Below are 24,637 nucleotides of genomic sequence, written 5' to 3'. Positions count from 1 at the left end.
GGAAGGGTAACGAGAGAGAGAGAGAAGAACGTTTAAGTGAGTGATGCCAGGTCGAACCCCAGAGTCTGGAAGCTTGTTTTCACTTTTACGCTATAGCAAGAGAAGCTTAGGAAGCCCCTTCACCCCCCCATCCTGGAACGTTTCCTCAACGACGAGCATCAGAGACCCAAATCACCGAGCGCGCCAACCAGAAGAGCGACAGGAACACGCAGGAAATGCCCTGTGCGGCTGGCACTGACCACACCCCCTTCACCGTGTCCAGGTTCCCGTTGGAAGCCGAAGATGAAGACTAACCAATCAAGTATGAAATAAATCGGCCAAAATTAGCTTTAAATGTTTTTTTTTTTTTATATTAGAAACAATAGCAAATCATTTATTGACCGGCGAGTAACCTCTCGAGATTTAATTCCAGTACAGATCTTAAGGCATTAGTGAAATACATTGAGATGTATCACATAACATCAACAATGCAGCCTGGATGAATGTGATTACAGTGCGCGGATGCAGTGTGGGGGGGGCTCCTATCACACTCATCTCTAGGGGAGGTCTACAGGGGAAACCAGGCCCAGCTCAGAATGACAGAGAAGTCAAATTACTGCAGACGTCTGGGGCGATGCAGTTCGTACCCTAAAGGCACTTTAAAAAAAAAAAAAAAAACATTTAATCAATTATGTCATTAGGGCTCACTTCCTCTTTGGAAATGACAACTTCCTGCTCACCGCTCCCTGTTCACATGGGCAAAGGGGAACATATTCAAATACAACCAGTGATGTGATGCTACTCAAAGTTACTCATGTGTAGTTTCTCACTCCCCCTCATACTAAAGCAAACCTTAAAATACAGCTAGGAGATGATTGATATTACAACGTTGGTGTCAACTTACGGCTGGAACGGAATGAAATGCTGTTTGTCTTCGTCGTCCATTTTACCCGTGATGATGTCGGTGACGTCCATCACTAGGAAACAATACAGCGGTGAATCAGCGGGCTGTGGGTCTCTCGCAAATGGACCGCGGTCATTTTTTCCGCCATCTTCCTGTTTCATAAATAAGAAAACTAAACAGCTGGTCGTTCACAGAGAGGTTGATCCGGAGCGGAGCTGGAAATCGACTTTATGGGTGAGCCCTCAGACAGCCTACGGGATGCCGACGGGCGCGTTTACGGCGGATTCCACGCAACACCTGCTTCGATTCCTCCTGGCCGACACACAAGGGCACTTCTGCGAGTCAAGGAAGCACGCGACCCAACTTAAAACGTACATTCACCCGGCTGTGTAAGCGACCATCACGTAATTCGGAAGCGAATACGTTGTGCAGGTCTATGCAAAAATGGGGCCCATTCCAGAATAGATGACAAAAAAAAAATCCAGTATGATAAAGTATCATGCATCAGGAAGCTGGTTTGATCTCTCATGTGAGCCAGAACACAAGGGGAGGGGGGTTGGAGCAAGCCGTAGATCTTGGCACACCCCGGGCACCGAGCCAGCCTAATTAGTTTTCTACACAGCCAGCATTCCGCCTGCAGGGGCCGATCAGACGACGATTCCTCTGAATTAACCTGAGCTAAAACCCTTTGGTTTCTGTCCAAGATGAGGCTACTCAACGAGGCAGACAAACGACTCGTCCGCCAAGCTGCCTGAACAAAAACATAAATAATCTTTTCAACTCAAAAAAAAAATTAATTGCAAAGAAAAACATCCACTTTTATTTATCGAGTGTGGGACAAAGCAACATGCAAGTGAGGATCGGAGAGCAGAACCAGCCAGTGTCCCTAGAGCAGCTTCTGAAGACCCCAATGGTGATACGGTTACTCTACTGGCCAGGGGATTCGAACCCACAACCTTCCAGTTGAGGGTACAGCTATTTCTTTAGCAATACAGAATATTACAATTCTTAAAAAAAAAATGCATCTGGGAAGATTTTTTTTTGTTAGGGTATTCATTTAGAGTGCCACTCTAGGTCGAAGTGTGACTGAACAGAAGGATTACCGGCAACTCCAAAAGGCCGGCGGAGCCCTGAGGTCAACCGGCGCGCATTGTTGTCCCTCAGCTCCATGCGACCGACCCTCACGATCTGACAGACGAAGCAGATCTTCTCCCTCTTAAGGTCCTCGCTGCCCAGGTCCTGAGCAGACGAAGAGAAGGTGAGGGTCAGAACCATAGACGGGCCGTGGATCCAGTCACTCAGAGGTGGAAAGTTCAGGTCCAGAACGTAATAATCCAGATTTTATTTCAACCAATCAGATTAGAATAAAAACATCATATTCACACTTAACTGGTTGGTTGAAACAAAATCTTGATCTAGATTTTTGCTTTCTGGACCTGAAGTTTTCACCTCTGCTTCAAGGCTCTCATCAGTCACCATGTCCAAGGCTGGACATCATTTAACAGTCCACAGATGGCAGATGCTTATGCGGGACTGACTGCCAAGACAGGGCAAGGCCATATTACAGGTGCTTTAAACCAGAGTTTCCCAAACCAATCCTTGGGGACCGACAGTCCGTCCGTGTTTTTGCTCCCTCCGAGCTCCCTGCCAGACAGTCCACATTTTTGCTCCCTCCCAGCTCTGCAAAAACGTGGACTGCCAGTGGGACCCCGAAGACTGGACTGGGAAGCACAGCTTCAAGCTAAACACCAGTCTGACTCCAGGCTGCACCCTCATAATGCACTCCATAAAGCGGACACACTCAGCAGCAGGTGCTTAATGATAGGAGGCCTCGGGAGAAGAGCTTCAAACTCCCATTTGAGGCCATGGATGGATGGCCTGGTTTTAATCACACTGGCAGAGGGGAGGGTGAAGATCCACACGCGAGCTGGAAATCAGGCACAGCTGGCCAAACACTCACAGTGAAGACGGCTCGCAGGTTGTGCAGCTGGTCGATGTCTTTCACCAATCCGGAGCTTGACCATCGCACCAGGTAATTCTCACTATGGGGGGGGGGAGGGGGAGGCGAATTTCATCTTAAAAGTTAAATAATATTACTGAACCACAAAATGAGACACCACATCAAAGCATAACTAACAGACAGTCAAGTTCCAAGTGGATAGGCAGGAATGGGTGTTCATCAAGTGTCACACACACAGGTCACACAAACAGACGTCACAGAAGACGAGAATCAAAGCTTCTGCAGCTGCGTGAAGCTGCGAGGCTAACGGGACCAGGCTACCTGATAAAATTGAACTTCACGGGGTCGTACAGAGACATGAGCACCTCCGCATCCTCGCCGATCTTACACACCACATTCTTCAGGGTGATGAACAAGGCAAAGGAAGGCGTGGAGGCAAACTTCTCTTGCCGGCTGAGGTCCAGGTTCTGCTTCTGGGACTGTCGGAGCAAGCAGACGCAGCCATCGCGTTCAAGCTCACGGCCGGTGCATACGGGCCTTCCCAAAAACAGAAGATTCTCCTCCAGGCAGATGCCAACAAAGGGCCAAACATTACATAACTGGTGAAGCAATAGGCCAGGCTAGTGCTGCCATTGATTGTGACACAACTGCGACGATCCGCATGTGTATCAGATAATCAGGATACCTGAACTCGCCGCTATCACAGAAGATGACTGTCGGGTGCAGATGCGAACTGCAGCCGTACACAGGAAACAAAGGGCACAAAGGCCAGTCGAGAGACATTAAAGAAAGAGGCGAGTCTCTTTGTGATGCCGTCAATGCCAGCTCTTTGTGATTCCCCTGTGCTGTTATCTCAGGGTGGGGTGGGGTGGGGTGGGGGGGGAATTAAAAATAAAAGCCCACATGTACATGGACAGCTGGGGTCCGTTTCACAAAGCAGGATTTCTTGCTTAGCCAGATAATTTGCCAGATTTAAGGTAGTCTGGGCTAAATAGACCTTATTTTCATCAACTTACATTTAGCCCAGACTACCTTAAATCTGGCAAATTATCTGGCTAAGCAAGTAATCCTGCTTTGTGAAACAGGCCCCTGGTCTGAAAGGTAACTCACCACCAGCCTCAAACTTCCTGGCAGCCCAGTGAAGTCCCTAAAAATGACTTACCTCTGACACTCGGAATGAACCGAAACGAGATAAGGCCTCATCCTGCCTCGATGCAAGAACATCTGCTGTAACATCTGACACCCCCACACTGATTGAAAACTTGTCTTTGTACAAAAACTACAGTTTCCCTGAAACATATGATTGACAGCAGGGCTAAGTGACCTTGAGGGAAACAAACGATGGCCCACGGCTCGCCGGGGTCCGGACAGAACCGGGAGGCTGACTGAACGTTTCTAACAGGCACAGAAAACGGCGCAGTGAGCGGCTGATAAAAACCCTCGAGATTTAGTCTGGCTCAAGGGCTTCGGTGCTCATCTGGGCTCCATCCAGCAGCCGGACCAAGTCAGAGCCACGGCACCGAGCGGCGAGCTTCAGCTCTCTGAACTGAGGAAAGTTCTCTTATGTAACCTCGGCCCACACAATTCTCCGGGAGGAAACACTCTTCACCTCCATTCCTAGGCTTTGGCAGCAAAACGTCCATCATATCTAACAGGATACGTGAGAACAGGCTGGAGTCGGTTCCTATAAAGGGAGCAGTGTACTCAAGCTGAACTTCAGCCTTCACTTCACTTCAGAAAAAGGCTGTCAGGACAGGCAGAGACTACCTTCTCCTCCTGTATCCTCTCCTCTATTTGCTTGGAGGCCGCTTCATGGGCTCGGAACAGGCTGATGGTGCTGGTCAGGTCTGGGTCCAGGATATTCCCGTCCTTATCCCGAACCACCAGGTCCAGGCCCAGGTACCTGACAAAGTTTAAGATGTTTTTTTCTTTGAGCGAGTGCTGTTACGGAAAAGCCCGACTGTGGGAGGTAAGACTACCATTAAGTAAAATGTAATGCAGCGTAAAAAAAAAAAATGACGTACCAGCATGTACCTCAAAGGAGAGATAATGTCCCTGACCTCTCAAAAGGCAATATTTCGAGACCCAAAAGTAAATGCCACTCTACTTCCCTCCTGTTCCCGAACGGGCTTTCAGCCCTGAGCACAATGCATTTGTCCCTCTCTGCTGTATATTGGTCGCTGTGATGGCCTGAATCGCGGTCACCACGATCGCAGACTAATGCATCTCTGTTCAGGGAGTACAGGGTGACAAAGCAGCCCATGGGTGGGGCTGTGGCTCGCTACACGGGATGGGTGTGCCCCCCACACTCACTTGTTCCCGTAATCTATCTTCGAGGTGACCTTCTGCTTGAGCTCCGTCAGCTCGTCTTGAGGAAGGGTGCCGGACAGGATCTGGGACCGCCACTCGATGAGGTCGTAGATCATGTCGCGGACGTTGTTGAAGGTCTCCCGCTTGTCCCCCTAGCGGATGGGAATTGGGCCTCAGTTTGACACAGACTGAACTAGGCCAGGCTGATGTACCTTAGGTTCATTTGGACCATCTGATAAAGAAGCAGAACTTGTTTAAGCTGACGAGATCCCCTAATGGTAAGATCTACCTTGTTTATTCGTACTTGTACCTGAAAGCCTGTGTCTGTGTGCTCGTGTGTTAGCATGCCTGCTTAAGTAGGGTGCCTGCAAACATGTCCCGATCTGTGTGGTCGCCACGGGGACGGTGACACCCACCACAAAGAGCTCCCTCCAGATGGCAGCCCATTCTCGTAACGTGGTGGTGACCTCGTGGACCAGGGGCTGCTCGATGGGGATGACGGTCTCCTTCTGCCTGTGGGGAGATGGTTCGCACTGACTGCCCTGGGGTCCGTCTCACGCGTCCATCAAACAGGCAGTGGGGATATCAGGTGACTAGGCTCAGAGACAGGACTGAGGGGTACGGACCAGAAAGGTGGGAAGTGCAGAGAAGGCGGGTGCACACACACGTGTGCGCACACACAACCCATCAAGATCTGCTCTCCTGCCAAAGAGAGCAATTTTTTTCCCCCATTATCGCTGCCCTTAACTGTCCAGATACTTTTTCTCCATCGATGAAATTTTAGTTTAATTTCACCTTTTATAACAAGTGAGGCTGCCTCGATTGTGTCATTTCATGGATGCACAGCATGAGGACTATGACAGAGCATGACAATCTGACACCTTGAGGAAAAAAAACCCCACTACCACCACCCCCCCCCCAAAACGCCGGCCCCATCTCCTGATCTCCGGCTTTCAGATGTGCAGACTTAGCTGGATATCCGTACTCATCTCGAGGAAGATGCACGTAAAGCGGCGGGAGACAGAAGCTTTCACAGCCAAGGACACGGAGCCTGGCGTGGCGAGATCAGCCAGGCGGGGGTGTGAGTGGGAGTGAGGTGGGGGGGGGGCTCATGTGTCCATTAATCACGCCCTCTGAGGGTTTGGGGGAACGATGCGCTGAGCTTTATGACGGAGAGAAAAGGGGGTCCGTCCTGCTAAGTAACGAGGTCCTGGCCTCACAAACATCGATCACATGTCAACTGGGGCTATAAAAACAGTCCCTTTGGCAGGAAGCAGAGAGCAAGCAGGCGACAGGGTTTAAAGAGGACTAACCCGCTGCCTTCGATGGCGGCGTCCTTCAGGTGAATGTAACCCACGGGGAAAATGCCCTGCAAAGAGAAATCGAGTGATTAAAGATAATCGTCTGCCTGTCGCCCAGATCCAAAGACACTCACGCTGTGACACCGCTTCCAATAATAAAAAAAACATCAACATCACCATGCAAGATAAACCCACACAGCACGAGGAAACAACTTGTGTTCATTTTACACCAGCCTGGTGCTCCTATCGTCATACGTCACTCACAATCACCCACCCCACTCACTCACTCGCATCACTAATCCACCTCATTCACCCCTCACTCATCCCCTTCTCTTACTCCACCCCATTCACTCACCCCCCTCTCTTACTCCACCGCACTCACTCATCCCCCTCTCTTACTCCACCGCACTCACTCATCCCCCTCTCTTACTCCACCGCACTCACTCATCCCCCTCTCTTACTCCACCCCATTCACTCATCCCCTTCTCTTACTCCACCCCATTCACTCATCCCCCTCTCTTACTCCACCGCACTCACTCATCCCCCTCTCTTACTCCACCCCACTCACTCATCCCCCTCTCTTACTCCACCGCACTCACTCATCCCCTTCTCTTACTCCACCCCATTCACTCATCCCCTTCTCTTACTCCACCCCATTCACTCACCCCCCTCTCTTACTCCACCGCACTCACTCATCCCCCTCTCTTACTCCACCGCACTCACTCATCCCCCTCTCTTACTCCACCGCACTCACTCATCCCCCTCTCTTACTCCACCGCACTCACTCATCCCCCTCTCTTACTCCACCGCACTCACTCATCCCCCTCTCTTACTGCACCGCACTCACTCATCTCCCTCTCTTACTCCACCACACTCACTCATCTCCCTCTCTTACTCCACCACACTCACTCATCTCCCTCTCTTACTCCACCACACTCACTCATCTCCCTCTCTCACTCCATTCATCCTCCTCACTCACTCCATTCATCCTCCTCACTCACTCCATTCATCCTCCTCACTCACTCCATTCATCCTCCTCACTCACTCCATTCATCCTCCTCACTCACTCCATTCATCCTCCTCACTCACCTTTTTTGTCTTCCTACGCAGGCGGTGCCCTCTGTACCAGCCTAAGAAATCAGAGGAAACACTCATCATTAATGAGCGGTGGGGGGGCAGCAATCTGTGAAGAAGCTGGACCATTAGAGCCCTTTAAAGTCATTATTTACATATGGCTGGAAAATGCCTATTGTTCCACATGGCTGGATGGTGGGGGGGGGCACTGAAAAATTTTCATTATATGCAGTTAATTAACTTCATTTGATCAGCGACCTTGTCGAGGGAGGATATCCAATAAGGGCGGCCACTGCATAACCGGCCATCCAGATCACTGCCGTGCTAAATATGGAGTATGAGCACTAGTTACTTACTGCTGTGATTAATCCAGAAGGGGGGAGTACGTCACAAACGTCACAAACCAAAGTAGCTTCACAGCTACACCCAGCACACAGGCCACAGGTATCAATACCCAATCTATGCCTCCCACCAGTGGCCTTCTGGAATATCGCATGCGGTCCCTTGACGGGATGACGAGAGAGGGGACGTCTCCTCACTCACCTTCATACGTCTCCAGAATGTGTACGGTGTCCCCAATCTGTAAGGAGAGCTCCTCGGGTCCCTTGGCGTCATAGTTGTAGATTGCTGGTGGGTGATAAGGAGACACGACTGAAACACGGGACAATGATGCAGGTGGTCTTTTAGGGCTATTACCATGGCACCCAATTAGCCTGCCGTGTGCTCATTAGCTTAAAGCTAAGAGTCACACTCCTATCAAACAGGGAAGGGGAAACCTTCATAAGGGGAATGCCAGCTCCGGACAGACCCAGCATGTCCGCAGAGGCCAGAGTAGTCCATTTAACCACAGCTGTTCATACCCAAGGTGGTAAGCTCATGGGTTAGCTGGGCACCCTAAGCAATGGCAGAATGTGCTTTGTGACTCAGAACTTAACTACAATAGACCTCTTTTTGGTTCTTACGTGCATCACGAATGGGAACTGCGCCAATTTAACACCTTGCTCATGGCAGTTTTACTTGCACAACAATGTTCTTAGGGCAGAATGAAAAATGATTGGTTCAGAGAGATGACCAATTAGATTGTAGAGGAGGTGGGTCCGAGTAATCTGATTCGTCGCCTCTGTGAACCAATCATTTTTCATTCTCCTCTCAGAACGTTTGTGCAAGTCAAACTCCCATGAGCTAACACTTTCAGCTGCCGATAAACTGCTTCACCCGTGGGCTGTGGGCTGATTTGTCCACAATGGCAACCCCCCTTACTTTGAGCAGTTGGTGGCATGGGGGGGGGGGGGGTTGGGAGCTGCCTGGCAGGACTCATGTGATCTGACTCGCCCACAGCGGAGAGGGAGCCCCCAGCTGGCACACGTCTGACTGATCACGCCCATCCACCTCAGGGTTTTGTTTGGAATCCAAATGACAAACGGCCGGACCCAATCAGAAGGGTTTTAGAGGCACCGTTCAGCCAGATGACAGCTGGAGAACCACATGTGCAGCCAGGTGAACTATCAATATATATCAATTTATTTCTAGAAGCTTCTATGGACATGATCTCAGATGCCAATTAAACAACAGCTCTTGTTACTATGGTACCATTACTCACCTACGCCCACAGTGTGGCGCGCGTGGTCTTGACCGAATTAACCGCCAGTCCAGATGCCACTCATTAAGTCACATACCTAATAACAGGCACTGGGCACACAGCAGGGGCACCGAGGTGCCAGTGGAAGCAGCAGGTATCCGGGAAGCCAGTGAGACAGCAGCCTAAACTGACAACCGCACTCAAACATGACCTAATCTCCATCAGAAGCCACCGTCACCCAAGCGATTAAAAATTCATAAAGAAAAGTGCCAGGCCGATCAAATAAAGCCCATTAATCACTCACTGTGGCGTTTCCTCTCAGCCCGGATGTTGTTTCGGTGGCAGAAGCAGAACATCGTCACCTAGTGGACGGCAGCGGGTCTGCACTGTACAGCATGACAAGTGTTCTAGCTTTGACCAGATTGAGCAAGACACTTAGCAGGTGTAACCTGCTACGCCAGTCCATTCCAGGCAAACGCGCGCGCGCACGCACGCACGCACGCACGCACGCACGCACGCACGCACGCACGCACGCACACACACACACACGCCCAGTAAGTCGAGTGGGTAATGCACCCATTTCCTGCTTGAAAATTGGGGAGAGTGCCTGGGAGAAAAGCACGTGTTTGTGTGCTGATGTAAGATATGCGTGCATTCATCACAGTTCACAAGAGTCACTCGATACGCACCAAACCAGGCACCAAAGAAATACCAAAAATGGCAATAACACAATGGTCACTCATGACCAAAAAAGGCCCGACTTCACAACAGTATGGGCTTAGCAGTGAAATCTTAATTATCATCTTCCGACACGCGGCCTACACACCAAGTTATTCAGATCAAACTCTTAAAATAAAATTGAAAAGCTTTGTGAGAGCATATCAGCAGCTATTTCATGCATCTAGCAAGCCTATAAAAAAAACACGGCAGCAAAGCAGTGTTCTCCAGGAGAGCTGGCCCTCCTCAGTGCCAGGGATGAACTCCTCACCCAGACGGCTCATCACAAAATCAGAGGCAATAAGATTCCGTCCCTCGGCAACAGCATCCAGTGGCTTGAGATTCATAATTAACCAGAATTGGCCCTGTAGCTTTAGCACTCCTTGGAAAAATCCCTCCTGCTGTCTGTCAGCTAGAGGAGTGAGCTTGTACCTCAGATATTAGAGATTTGAAATGGAATATTAAGAATAATGCTTAAGCGGTGATATATGTAAAACCATTGTATCAGTTTAATGAAAATTCATAACCAAAAAAAAAAAAAGTCTAATACTATCTAAGGCAGCCGGCCGTGACAATCATTTCTTCATTAAAAAGAGGGGAAAAAAAACCCTTTCCAAGAAAATAGTTTGTTTGTTGAAGACAGAGTACATAACATGCAGTTCTCACCCACTTCATACGGCCTGAAATTTAATTATTTCATAACTGTGATTAATTTCCAAGAAATGGCCAAAAACGCTGCATTCCAATCTGATTAACCGTGCTGAAACACTGTAGATTAAACACATCCCGTCTATCTATAGATCACTGCACTGATTAAGGATCTCGGAAATCATACATTTCCTGCACGTCGGTATAACGGGGTCACCGGCGACAGCAGGCTTTGACTAATGACCACAGAAGAAAGAAGTGGTCCGATGTCCAGGAGCACCGACCAAGCGGCACCGACTCGGCAACCGCAGACAGCTTCAGCAGACAAGCCAAGTGGAGTGGGAGGGACTTCGACGGACAGCGGCAAAAACAGCCATATCTGAACGTGCATGTAAAGGCACGACTGAAAGAGCGCCAAGAATTCAGAGCATCCGCTTCCTGTGCCATGAACATAAACAGCAAACAGAATCCACCAGGCAGGTAAACACAGTGATGGATTGGTGCACGACTCAGCAGGTTAAGATACCTCAGCCACCATCAGAAGGTTGTTGCTTCAAAATCTGAGGTTGCCATAGTGATTTCATCGCTGGGCCCGCTGGCAAGGACCTTTACTCTGTATGTCTCTGGACAAAAGTGTCTATTAAATATGTAAATATGCAAAAGCACGGTAATTCAATATCCACACAGATTTACCGCCAGCCATCAGTATTAGAGGATGGCTTGTAATTGTGGGGGACGTCTTGCAGTAGGGAGACAAATGACACTACATTAGAAGAATTAACAGCAACGTGAGTCATCATTTAGAAATACAAGCAAATGAAGGGCCAGAGTTCATCAGCCACAATAGAATCGGGAAGCTCCTTTTCAAAACCAGGAGGACCAAGAAGTCCTCGGCTCAACTCCTCAGAGATTTACTGAAACACGACCCTCAGAAGAGGAAGTGAGCGGAATACCGTAGAAAGGGCTCCAGAGGAACATTCAGCAGCCTCTGGCATCTGATTGGACACTGACTTGTAGGGGCGTGGCCCATATGGCATGTGCCACAGCTTGCTCACCGCAGTATGAGGACAACAAACAGGAAGCCAGACTGCAGCTCAGCCTTTCCTACCCTGAATCCCAAAGTCCTGTTCGCTTCTGCAACATGCGGCCGTCATCTGATCCAAGGGTAGGCCTCTCATTTTCATGTAGACTGGCTGACTTCAGCAGTGAACAACACGACAGCCCGCTGGACTGTGCTGGGACAGAGATCACATTGGCCCACATTGGCCCACTTGGACTAAGTGCAAACTCTGCTGTGTCAATTCAGCTCGAGTTGACTTCCTACCCTGATAACAGCTTCTGTGAAGGTGGCAGCGGCATGAAGAAACACGCACATTCACCCATGTGACTGTCTGAGCGAGAGCCGGGGCGTCGACCATGTTCTGTCATAACAGAGTCCAATCTACTTTCTGCGCAACTAGACTGGGGGCTCTGGGACGAGGCAGGAATTCTGAGGCAGGATTTATAGGAAGAAAGACGTAAACCACCCGGCATTATTCAGGTGAAGGCAGACAACTGCCGAGACCATCTAGGACAAGGCAGTATGTGCAAACAGGTCCTCACAAGTGCCCTTTATACAGACCAGCTAACGGTTGCTAAGGCAACAGAAGCAAAGTGCTTACAGGAAGATCACAACCCAGCTCACCAACAGAACCACAAAAATGAAGCGCGGCCGTCGAACCCAGCTCCCAGTTAAGGTCTTCCCTCATTGTCCACAAGACCCCCCCCCCCACACCCCAACACAGCAGCAAGCAGAGCACCAGCCCTAAGGCCCCCAGAGAGGACTGTACAGTTACTCAACCCACACAGCAGTGCGGAAGCAGCCCTGCTGGGAAAACAGTATGAGGAACTTATAATTAATTTTGAGTCCTTTTCTAATGGGTTTAATCAGAGGCTTTACAACTGAGATAGAGGTCTGATTATTTTAATTAGGAACAGTACAGGAACAAAAGGGCCACACACACTAAAAGACTGCCATACTGTCTCTCTGAAATCTATTACATATAGCAGACCCGCCTGTTTGTTTATTCCTAAAGAGTGCAGACAGGGCCACGGCAATTAACCCAAAATTAAACAGGCCACAGCCCCGACGGGACTGTAAGGAGAAGCACCAAAAGGAGACTTCCGGATGGTTCAACAGCACCGGCACATGGCACGCCGGCGTGCTCTGTGGCATGGGCAGTGAGGGCCAGAGCTGATCCAGGATACTAGCACGTTAGAGGTGGGAGACAAGAGGAGGAACAGGGGGAGAAGATAACAGAAGAGGGAGGAGAAAGAGCAAGGGAGCTAGCGGGGCAGAGGGGGAAAAAAAAAAGTACGCTGGCAGTGCCTCCCCACTGGGGGGCGACGGAGTGTTTAGAGCTTTGCAGAGTCTAGTAGGCCATGAGAACAGTGATGCACCCCCCACCCACAAAAGAACACACACGCATGCAGACACTCTAATTCATCAGAAAGTATCTGCTGGAGTCCGGTTTTACCAGCAAATCTCCCGGACAGATGCAGAAAGCTTCACATGAAAAAGGAACCACCAAAGTTTAATGCCCACACACAGATTCATGCGTGTACAGCTTTATGAATGGGAGGGGCGAAAACAGCAGCAGCAGCAACAAAAAAACAGCCATACATGTCAATATGAGGTGCATGAGGTATCAAACTTCAAACAGGATCCACTTAAGCAGGTCATTTCAAAACAATTTCTGGACACTCAATCAATCATTAATGACCAGGCTGTTGATATTTAGTCAGTTTCAGGACTGCACACTCCTGGATGTATCTCTGTGTGACACAACACCCCCAGCCCAATGCTAAGACCAGAAAAGCACAATTTTATTCAATGCTCCCAAGTCCCCAGAAAGCCAAAAATGCAGACAGGCAGCTGTCTAACCCACTCTCCATATAGCCTGGCTTTCTCAGGACCCAAAGGTGTGTCCCCTTTGTTTTGACAAAGGCCTTTTCCTGTTATCAGACCGTTCAATAGAGGACACAAAACATTTTTTTTTTTTTTTTTTAAAATGACACTCCCTCACTTTCATCCGGAAAAACACGGTCCAATTCACTGCCTTATTTCAATACTATATGCAGACTCCACCGCAAATATAAATCGCTACACTACCACACAAGGTAGGAAAACATCTGGGGGGAAAAAACGCAACTGATTAAATCTCCCAGCAACACACAACCAACTTGGGTCAGTTCACAGGCAGCAAAGATCTCATCACCCGTAGGGGGACATTGGGCAGAGAATCAGCACTGGATATGCAGGGCTTCACCCACCCCCCATGCCCAAAAGAAAGGTCAGGAAGGGGGGCATCAAAACACCCAGGCAAGAGATGAAAATTCCATGCGTTTTAATGCAAAAGCCAGCACCCCAAGATGCAACTGGTCACCACTGAGCCTACATGCTATACGGCCAATCTGCATGAGACACCATTCGTACAAACACGCGGACTCACTCACTCTTCTTGCCGAACCCCCAACACAGCAGAGGGAGACCCAGTTTATTTACTTCCAACAGAAAAAAGTTTGTCTGCAGGTGAGCCGTGCAACTGGCTTTGGAATCATAATGACTGCAGCGCAACTGTGATAATCAGCCGAAACGCCACGAAAAGCAGAGCGATACTGGGCACAGAGGCCCCACGGGGCACTTCTGCCACTGGCCTGCAATAAAGAAGCCTGACTGAGGTGCTTTACGCTGCCTTCCCAGAAGTCAGTGCAGTAATTAAAGGCGGATCAATGGATATAAGGGATTAGCCTTCCTCACACAGATGGGAGTCGGGAAGCAGTCCATCATGCATGCCGTAAAAGTGACTATGACTGAAAAGCACAAAAACAGACGGGTCATTCTTTTTTTTTCCCTCTCCACGATTTACGGTGCAAACTTATAGCACGAACGCCGCTGCACTCTTCACTGGTCCTGATTTAGATTATTTAGATTGACACCTGCCAATTAGCGATTCTCAGTGCAAGATACCAACATGAGAGGTACAGTACCTGCCATAGGAAGGGAGGAGCAGCAGGCCTACAGCAGTTTCAATCTGCTACAATGAACATAAATACATGTCTTACATGCATTGTGAGGACAAACTTCGATGTATTCATGCTTGAAGCAATGCAGTAGATCACAGCTTTCAATTATGTATGCATGTTAATTCATTCATCCATCCACCTTCCACCCACTTATCCTGGTCTGGGTTGTGGGGTAGGAGTCCCAGGAAGACTAAGGCTGGGGCAATTCAGAGATGGCAATTGGCTTAACTGCATGCTTTTTCAGCCTCCAAGTCTGCAGGTGAGCAGTGCAGCTGAAGGAAGTCACCAAACCCACAAGAACCCAGCACGAGGGGTGGGTTTGGAACCGCCTATATTATGGTGTGAGGCACTGAGTCACTGGACCACAAGAGACAGATGTGTGGACAGATGGAAAATTACTTTAAAACATAATAAAAATAATAGAAAAAAAAAAGCTGTCAAAGTACTGTCAAATGTGTTGATATAGTCGATCATGGATTGATCCATGAGTGATGCAATCCAGTGAAGTAACAAGGTGCCAAAAAAGGCTCACAACCTTGAGTAGGGTCACATGCCAGACCCAGTCAGGCCCAAACACACACAAAAGCACTAACTGAAAGTATAAACAAAAAGGTTGTGGGTTCAGAGCCCGCGGGTCCCTCACTGCTGCAATCCCGGGCAGAATCTCAGCAAAATAGCCAGTATGATGGCCTTCGGGATGATAGAGCAGCATGATGTACGCAGTCTCTCCTGATAACACAGAAGGAACAATGGCTTTAAAAGTAAACATCCAAGATCTGATATAACATGCAAAAATCGCATACGAAAAAAATTCCACATAACTTCATACCGGCCGAGCAACCAGCATCACGCGCAGCTTCCAAATCCAGCTCTGTGATGAGCACGATCCGGGCAGGACACAACCTGAAGGCAAACTCACGCTTCACAGAGCTACGAAGTATGAAGTTAGCAGCGTTAGCCTTAACGCCCTTAACAACGCACACAGAGAACAGGAACAGGAGCGTGGGGGTGACGCAGAACCGTGAAACATAAGAAAACACCAACAAATTGTAGGAACAAAGATCTCACACAGAGTAGATGCAACGAATGCACCATGTGTAAATGGCAAAAAAACCTGTCAACCTACGTCAAAGAGCGAGGAAAAAGACTGGACTTTGCGAACTGCGTATACAAAAACACCAGATTCACCGCTATAGTTCAGGACACAATCAGAGTAAAGCATCCCTGGTGTTTAGAACTGTCCACGCTGTCAACTCCAGCATCCAACGACAGCTTCATGCAAACAAAAGGCCGCCGAACCACAAATCTCCGCGGGGCGGACACAGAAGTCCAGGCGCAGAGATCTGCGGGCGCCAGACATTCATTTCTGCAGCTTTTTCGCGCGAGTGGTGCACGCCTAAGCCATTCCTAGAGAAATCACATCCATCTCACTCTGGTTTCTTCACTGTCACGGGAGTTTTTACACCTTATCTCATCAGGAGCAGAAGAGGCTTTTGGTCAGAAGCAATCCATGTGAAGAGCGTTTCGTGCCAAAGGAAAGATACTGGGGTATGTCGTGTGAGCCCCTGTCCCCACTGCCAATACACTCTTAAGGTCTTTGCATACATATATATCACGAGAAAAGGGGTGGAAACAAGACCAGCCTGCTTCACAGACCAGGCCGTGCATTGCTTTTTAAACACAGCATGAACTAACCCAATCCCATTCCCTCCAAACCATCTTGGCTCGTCTTAGCACAGCGACGAGGGGGGGGGGGGCAAAGTCCCAGCGCTAACCACATTTGGAGTGGGGGGGGGAGGGGAGGTGTGAAGAAAGGTACTTAATACAGATATCTCCCTAGTGTCGCGGGGGCAGAGCTCATTGCAGACACCTCACGATTCCCCTGTCGGCCAGGACTGAGTGAGAGAGCCTCACCCGTCTCCACGGCAACACCTGCGGAAGACATTCAGCACGATGGAATGCAGGAAACGGAGCTCTGTTTAGACTTGGTGAGCACAGTGGGTGACAATTTTTTGTTTGTTTTTTTTTTTTTTTTTTGAAAAACCCATTTTGTTAGTGACTCTCTCTTCCTGTGGCTTCAACACCCTGGACAACATGCTGACAGCCCTCCACCACCATCAAATTGTCATTCGGCTGGGTTTTCTAACCTTAACCAGTGCACTCCCCGTCTGCTGGCTGTAAACACCACTTCACCACCGTTGCATAATCACGGGCTGCGTAAGGTTACGTCCACGCTGCTACGTCTTTGTTTTCAATCAAAAACAATCTCCATCCACACGGGCATTTTCACATCGTTTAAGAAAGTATTTCCATGCACACTAAGACGAGCAAAAATGTGCATGACGCTGCTAAAAGCCTACATTAGGTATGCCAGCAACAATATAAATATGACAATGAGAGGTCATAGCTAGTGGGATCAAATCAGAGTTGGGTCACGTGATGAGTAAGGACCAATTAGGACACTCATAGTGTCTCCGTTTCCAAAAGTCTCCGTTGTCACTCATCCATACTGCAAGGCTAAAACAAAGTTTTCAGAAGTAGATGGCTGTGAGTGGTTTTTACAGAAGTCTCCATTTTTGGGGGCTGAAAACTCCAGGGTAGTGTGGATGAAAGGCAAAAACAGAGACTTTTTAAATGAAAAGATAGCAGTGCATCCTTCCAGTATCTTGCACTCCGTATTCCTGCTTATTACCCACAATTTCACCGTTTCCATAAGAATTCAATTTAAATCCCCTCACACCACCACTCTAAAGAGTCACACGTGTTCCTCACACAAATATAGATTTTAAAATGTCATTGTTCTGTGAACTTAAACAGCAAATCAAGTGAACAAGATGCAGACAATCACAGTGACTAAATGCATTGTCTACAGAAGGAATAAATGCGGTCTTGCAGATATTATAATTCAAGTAAATCTGAAATTCTTCTATATTGTTCTGCCCCAGGAAACATCTGTACGTCACATTATGATGACATCTACAGATGCAACGTAGTAATCGTATAAAGAAAGAAGAGATGTATGCTGCGTGAACTGCTGCAACAATGCATGGCACTGGGATGCAGCATAAACAGAAGGCAACTGCGGCTCTTGGATGTGGCGATGCTTGAGGGCGACTGCATGGACAGCCAAAGTGAGATCCACTGGGAGCACAGGCCTGTCCCGCAGAGGCCAATTGCAGCGGAAAGGCTGAGCCAGGAGCACAGAGCAGCGCATACGGATAAAGAAAAGCCCTTCGTAGGCCTTGGAGAGAAACAGATGGTTCACCTTACCGACAAAGACCTTTGGAAGACATGGTGGGAGGGAGAAAAAGAGAGAAGGTCTACACAGCATGAGCACTATACAACTTGACATAAGAAAGCTATCCAAATAAAGGATAACTGATGTGCGAGTTGAAAGATGCTCCAGCGTCACGCTCTTTTGTGTCCACACTGACTCTGAACACCGGTCCAGCCATCTGCCCCGTGGTTGAAGAACGACGGGCAGAGTCTTTAACGGCACAGGAGCCAGCTGGCAGAACGCACATGCAAGGGACAATGAAGAGGAACCAGGAGGACCACACTAACTACTGGTTTGTTGGTCAGACTGGACAGGGCACCTGGACAACAAGACCAGAGTCAACCAATTTGTATTTCACCCCTAAAAGGTAATCTAGGAAATTTAATAAACAGAATGTCACTGTCACTGTACTTCCTTCTCAAAACACAAAATACACACAAATAGGTCTAGCAGACTGGCAACCAGAGCGAGGCAAGCCCAAATGCCCCATTTGAGGAATACACAATAAGCACTGCTATTAAAACAACCCAACACCTCCCATGTGTCATGGGAGGCCGGCACAGAACCTGATTAAAAAGTTGCAGGCACCCAGCAAGATAAGCTGCATGCAGTAACACATCCGCCTGCTACAAAGTACAAAGGCTACATGTTCCGTAGCAGAGTATCTAGGAAGACTATGAAGAAGAGCTAGCCTGCAGATTACTCAGAAAATAACTTCCCTGCAGTCTTGTGTTTGTATTAAACAAAACCGTTTAAGGCTACAGCCACAACAATCCAATGCTTTTCATTAGGTGTTAACTTTTATCCAAAGCAACTTACTATTTTTACTCTTTAAAACAAGCAAATATTTTAAATTAGACAAATATCTTATTACAGAAATTCAGGCCAAGTACTCTGCTCAACGGTACAACAGCAGTGTCCCACACGAGAGCGTAATCGACAAGCCTCGGGTCAGATGCCCAGCTCCCCAAAGGCTGTACTACCTGCCGTCTCGAGCTTGCAACCTAAGAGAAAAGAACCCCAGTAAAATCTTCAAAAGCCCTCCTCTAAAGGCTTCCTTCTACATATGTACACCATGTCCCATAATTAGACGCCTAATCGCTTCGGGTTAAAATAGGGTCAAACAGGTTACCAGATACAGGTACAAGCATGAACAAGTGGGTTACGGGTTTATAGTTCAGCTGTTCTGTGCCCCAAAGGCAGCACTCCAGTAGCGTCACTGTTAGCCACACACCAATTTTCACAAAGTCTGACCACCCAGCATCACAGGTAAAACCAGAATTTCATCGGCAAAGCAGCTTAGTCACAGCAACAAGCGAAACCATGCGGCCGGCTAATGCCCTTGTATGCGCATCTCTCGCACCACCAGCAGGGGCCGCGACCCCCGTAATCTCAATCACGCAGATCGGCTCTGCAGATATCAGCTCTATCAGCCACTACAAATGCCACCATATTTGCATGAATGACAGCACACGGCAAAAGGCTAGTAGTGAATGTGGGCTGACTAAATGACACTGGGCGAACAAAAATGAGAGAATGGTCGGCGTGTTTTCTTATAAAGGATAACACATTCCCCCGGCTACCATAGGCCAGCGGCTCCCAAATCCAGTCCAGGAGGGCCAGTTTGAGACAGTTTGCAGATTTCAGTGCTGAAACAAACCTGCTAAACCTGGCAATTTGCTGGTGAGCCGAATAACGTGTCTGAGTAGGGAACTCTGCAAACCGTGTTGCAACCTGGCCCTGCAGGACTGGGTCTGCGGAGCCCTACCATAAAGCTAGGAGCTTTTGATGAGCTTAACAGAGAATTCAGGCTAATCAAACCACTCCCCCCCCCCCCCGATAGAAATGTTGAGTCCTTTGTTATTTATACACGTCCTCCTACCAGGTACCTCGACAGGAAAAAGAATTTCTGTGAATTTGACCTTTTTTCTCCGAAGAGTTAATCTTCCTTAATCCTTCCTTAGGTGTCTATATTAAGGGTTTCACTAAACAGTCACTAGCTTTCGAATTTCGTGAAAAATTTCAATTTAAGACCTTGGAGAAGATGCAAAAAAGAAAAAAGTGCCAAAAACGTGAATGGAGGGAAAAACCGGAACAAAGACAACAGACGTATCGTATACCGAGTACAATAGTATGATGTGTTCTGCCTTTCATATTTTTATACTAAGCAGTTTCATCTTTATTCAACATGAAAAAGCAAATTAAAGAAATACATTTTAATAACCAAAAACAATTTCAGCAGTATTTTGGAGATTGCCTGGGTGTGGATGGTTTTCCAGAGCCGTCTAACTGGCCCAAAAGCACAGGTCGTCACCAGACGGAATCAGCCAATCACAGTGTTCCACCACCCCTCCCAACCCCAAGTCCTTTTGTGTACATTTGTACCTCCTGCAAAGGCAGCACAACTGCCCACCCCTTCAGAGCACAACAGTCAACAGCAGCAGAGAGGTAAGGATATTAATGACTTCATAACAATGGCCCAGTTTTGTGACAATGTCCCAGTGACCAGGGAAGTGGCAAACACAACCGCAGGAAGAGGCATTTCCTTATCTTGCAAACCTCAAAACATAAAAAAAAAAAAACCAAAACATGCTGGCCAAGAGTACGTGCAGGTCTGCCGGCACTCACAAACCGCTGCTCAGTGCAGTGCAGTTTCCCGTCATATTCTCATCCATTCGCCGGCTCACCTAATGTGCAGTGACTTTTTCACTTTTAAATGAAAGTAGCACGCATTACACAGGGCTATTTATCTCCTGTGAAACTGCAGCACTGGGCCACAAAACCATGGCTGTAATCGCTACGGCGTTCTGCACCACGGAACATATGAGAGTCTCAGGGCAGACAGGCTCTCCTGCAGCCGTCAAGGCTCCCAGACAAATGGCTTTTAAAAGTTATCTTCCATGAGAATCTACCATTCTCTTCAAAGTAGCCTCAACTGTATTAGGCAAGGGCATTACTGACAAGGCATTACACACTGCAGGAAAAAACACAGCACAAAAAAGCTTATCAATGCAGATTAAATTAATTCATCACCCACAGTAAATGTCTGAAGCATGGTGCTTACAAAAGGTTTGTTTGCTTGAGTGATTTCTCTTTTGTTCAGTGCATTACGAGCAATCGTACATAAACATGTTTGCAAACATCTGACAGCCAGACAGACGGGAGAAACGGCGTAACCTACGCACGACCACACCGTTATATTACGGGGCAGGACAGCCAAACACCAAAACCCACGTGTTTCGACATACAGCCTTTAATACCCAAGTTGGCCTGTGCACAACTAGGACAGATCACAATGGGACCCTGGTGGACATACAGGGTTGGAAGCAGGGAAATCCAGTCCGCAGGCAAAATCTTAAATATGCTAGTGGAATTTACTACATACAAAGTAACAGGAAGTGCTTTTTGCCCTGGAGGGGGCGGGGGGAGTAGAATTCCAGTCCTTCCTCTGGTTCTGCTTGTCGTGCAGATGATGCAAAGTCCCTCTAGAAGCAGTCACCCTTTAAAGTCACGGCTCAGAAGCATTTCTGGCAAGGGCCTGAATGCACAAGCGGCATATCTGCTACTATCCTCGTTTCAAAACAGCAGAATTTTCGCCGGGGAATGATTGGAAACTGAGGTGTAAATTCCTCTGATTTACAAAACAACTCTTATGGTATCACTGCATTTCCATGATAGTAAAATCCCAAAATATCCCAAAAGTGTAGCAATGCGATGATGGAAGTGCTTTAGGCAAACTGAGACGGGATAGAAACCTCAGACAAACGCACAGAACTAACAGCAGCAGCTATGAAACGGCTAATAACATTGTCACATTGTTTGGGAGCTTCAATAAACTACCGTACAATTACTGTAGGAACTTAAACACTGAGTGTAATATCCCCTCAGTCTGGTTCCCAAATTAAATTAACAAGATCACTCTCAACTTCAAAAACACACCAACTTTATACTGACAACTGAAAATCCACAACACAAGAAAGATTTTCTAAATCGAGGGAACAACTGGGACAGATGAAGAAATATTCTCAACTACCACAACTAAGACAAAGCTAAGGATCTTAGCAAATTATATGTATTTTTGCCTGTAGTCTGTCAGTTTGTGAGGAACTATTATCCCCCTTTTGAAGAAGCGAGAACAAAATATTTGAGAGGGGAAATAAAAATTGTTTGAGGAACAATGTATTGTCACAGTTTTCTAATGTCCAACGACCTTTTTTCTGTGCAAAATATCCTACAATGCAGTTAAATTTCAACCAGGAGGCAAAAATCATCCATTACTAACAAGGAGAAAACCCATCTGAAAAGCCCGGGAAACACTTCCTGGGGAGAATAATGTTCTCCTTTTAGCATTAGAGAAAACACTGGCTCCTCAGCCACGGCTGCAAATGAGGCTCGAGCGTCTCCGCAGGACACCTCGAACAAACGCTTAGACACGAGGGGACGTCTCCAACACGTAGCTGCTGACAGCTGGAACCACGGGTGGCTTCCAGGCCAATGAGGGCAGACGCACAGGATGAATTAAGTGTAGCCAGAGGTGCAAAGTACTGTAAAAAGTCTATGGCAGGAGCCTGACATATCTCACACGCAGCGGCTTCGGCTCAGCTTCACCTCAACGTGACTTCAAAGGCCACTGATGCGTACAGGATGACCACAGAGGCCTTATTTTTAAAATGAGTCGGCGTTCAGCCCTGTCGTCAGGCGCCCGTCACGTTACCGCACCCCATCCTGCCTGCAAAGTCAGAGTGCCTCCCATCTTCATAGCAAAATATGTGCAGGTATCTTAGCAGACTGAGCTGTCTGTGGGAATATAGCGTCTGTGACATTCTCCCCCAACCGGCTGCCAAGGCTGGGACAGGGGACAGGGGAGGAAGTGCAAATAATTTGTGGTAAAGCAGCACAACACCACCACCCATCGATGCACAACATGAGCAACAGCACCACCTGGGCTAGTTAAACCAGGGGTCTCCGGCAACAGTCCTGGAGAACCACAGCCCCGCACAGCTTAGTTCTCTCCCTGTTCCACCACACCTGATTCACAAGAACTGTGTGCTGATTAGCAGAGAACCTGAAAATGAGATGAAACCCAAACATGAGAAGTGCTGGGGCTCATCCAGGAATGGAGCTGGAGACCCCTGGGTTAAAGAATGGTGTCCAGCCCACTGGCACCCCCAGGACTGCTTTAAGCTTGGTTTCATTCTGCCGGCGCTGTCTGGGCTAGTTACGCATGCTGTCCAGTCCACCAACACCACCTGCATGACTTGAAGCACAGCGTACAGTCCATTTGCACAGTATGGACTAGTTAGTAAGTCTGACAAAAATGTTTGAACTAAATTTCGGCACACTGGTTAGTTTAAAGCTCCGTTTGCAGCCCGGGCGGGCGGCTGCGAGAATGCGGCCCCGGCTCGCTCTCCAAGCGGCGCTGGGACTTTCCTGGAGCAGCGCTGAGTTAGTGCGTCCAACTGATCGATAATACGCGCCAGGATCAGGCTGATTCCCGTCAGCAGGATTTACACTCAGATAAAAGCGCAAAAAAACAAACAAACCGTTTTCTTAGTTTTTTGCAGAATAAAACAAAATAAATAACACGTAATAGACCAAAAAAAATCAGAGTGCCGCACTTATTCATAAGCCCCTACACCGGGGGCATCCGTTCGGTTAATAAGGCGAACGGACCGTCTTGCCCGTCCGCTTCAGTCCTGCCATCTAATTGTGCTCGGGGAGCTGCGCGTTCCGGGCGGCCCGGCCGCGGGCCCGGTGACTGTGGATACGGGGTAGCGGCCAGGCGCGCCCCCACCGGCGTCCCGGACCCCCGCCGTCCCGCTACAAAGCGCCGGGCTTCGCCGCACCCCATTCTGCAGCCGTCGCTTGGTGCTGCCCGTGCGAAGGGAGAAAATGCCGAACTGCTAAGAAAGTGAGGATAAAACGCAGCGGAAGCTGTCCGCCGACTGCTTGCGAAGTTTGGGAGAAGAGCGTCGCAAAGCGGAGCTCCGCCGCGGCCGGAGAGCTGGGACGCCCAAGTTACTCACCGACGCCGTACTTTTCCTTCTTAGTGGGGACCCACCGGGACATCCTCGCAAACTACCAAAGAAAACTTCTCTCTCTTATACGCTGAGTCCGCTGGACAAAGCCGCCGCGTTTTCCCCCGTTCTTTTACTTGTTTCCCTTTATTTTCCCACTTTTTTCCTGCCTGGCCGGAGCTCACCGCGCCGCCATTTTCCGCGAGTAGCAGCAAAGCCCCGAATGAGCGCAAAAGAAAAGTTTGTGTCATGTGGCCTCGGGGCGTCACGCGGCGGCCGCGAGCCTCGCAGCCGGCGGCTCGCGCTCCCGGCCCCGGTCCCGGCCGCTGCTTCACGTGCATGCATTACCTAAGCACACACCTGTACTTACATCCATAACTTCTGAGTACTATTTTACTCCTAAAAACACCAAAACCCTTTCTACAATAACCCGATCAGCTCAAAAGTTAGTGTAATCATTCAAATGCAAGTAAAATAAAATAAAATATCATAGATGTAGTCACAGTACAGATATTCCGCTTCATACTATTTTATTTCATTTTATTTTAATTTGTGTAAATGTTAATAGAAAATGTGTAATGCGATTCAGGTTCTTCTATTCTGTCCGAAGACCATGAGTTCGCTCTGGAAACAATATCATTAAGTAGTTAGGGCCTGGTATGTCTATCCATGGCTGGATGCATGATGGACTCATAGTGGGTTAAATGGAAGACTGTGGGATGCTGGACTCCACCCCCAGACAATTATTATCCGTGGCTCGAATATACTCATATCAAATAGCACGGAACGGAGTTTCAGGGTAGGCA

The 24,637-nt window shown here is 48.3% G+C and overlaps 1 protein-coding gene across 2 annotated transcripts in view; it reads right to left on the bottom strand.

The window, feature by feature from the left end:
* dock1 (dedicator of cytokinesis 1) overlaps window positions 1–24,071 on the bottom strand; it is a 134,102-nt gene extending 110,031 nt beyond the window's left edge. For both annotated transcript variants that reach the window (XM_023830845.2, XM_023830846.2), the window contains exons 1-11: window positions 23,841–24,071; window positions 8,072–8,155; window positions 7,544–7,584; window positions 6,467–6,522; window positions 5,570–5,666; window positions 5,157–5,305; window positions 4,611–4,746; window positions 3,165–3,322; window positions 2,844–2,925; window positions 1,987–2,122; window positions 884–956 (exon numbers count right to left, since the gene is read on the bottom strand). In XM_023830845.2, the coding sequence (XP_023686613.1) occupies window positions 884–956; window positions 1,987–2,122; window positions 2,844–2,925; window positions 3,165–3,322; window positions 4,611–4,746; window positions 5,157–5,305; window positions 5,570–5,666; window positions 6,467–6,522; window positions 7,544–7,584; window positions 8,072–8,155; window positions 23,841–23,883 (1,055 nt within the window). In that variant the 5' untranslated portion in view covers window positions 23,884–24,071. The remainder of the gene's footprint in view (window positions 1–883; window positions 957–1,986; window positions 2,123–2,843; window positions 2,926–3,164; window positions 3,323–4,610; window positions 4,747–5,156; window positions 5,306–5,569; window positions 5,667–6,466; window positions 6,523–7,543; window positions 7,585–8,071; window positions 8,156–23,840) is intronic.
* Window positions 24,072–24,637: the final 566 nt, after the last annotated feature.

This window comes from Paramormyrops kingsleyae, chromosome 20 (genome assembly GCF_048594095.1).
Source record: "Paramormyrops kingsleyae isolate MSU_618 chromosome 20, PKINGS_0.4, whole genome shotgun sequence".
In the NCBI taxonomy this organism is placed as follows: domain Eukaryota; kingdom Metazoa; phylum Chordata; class Actinopteri; order Osteoglossiformes; family Mormyridae; genus Paramormyrops; species Paramormyrops kingsleyae.
Note: the sequence above shows the minus strand (reverse complement) of the source record. Positions and strands in the feature narration are given on the sequence as shown.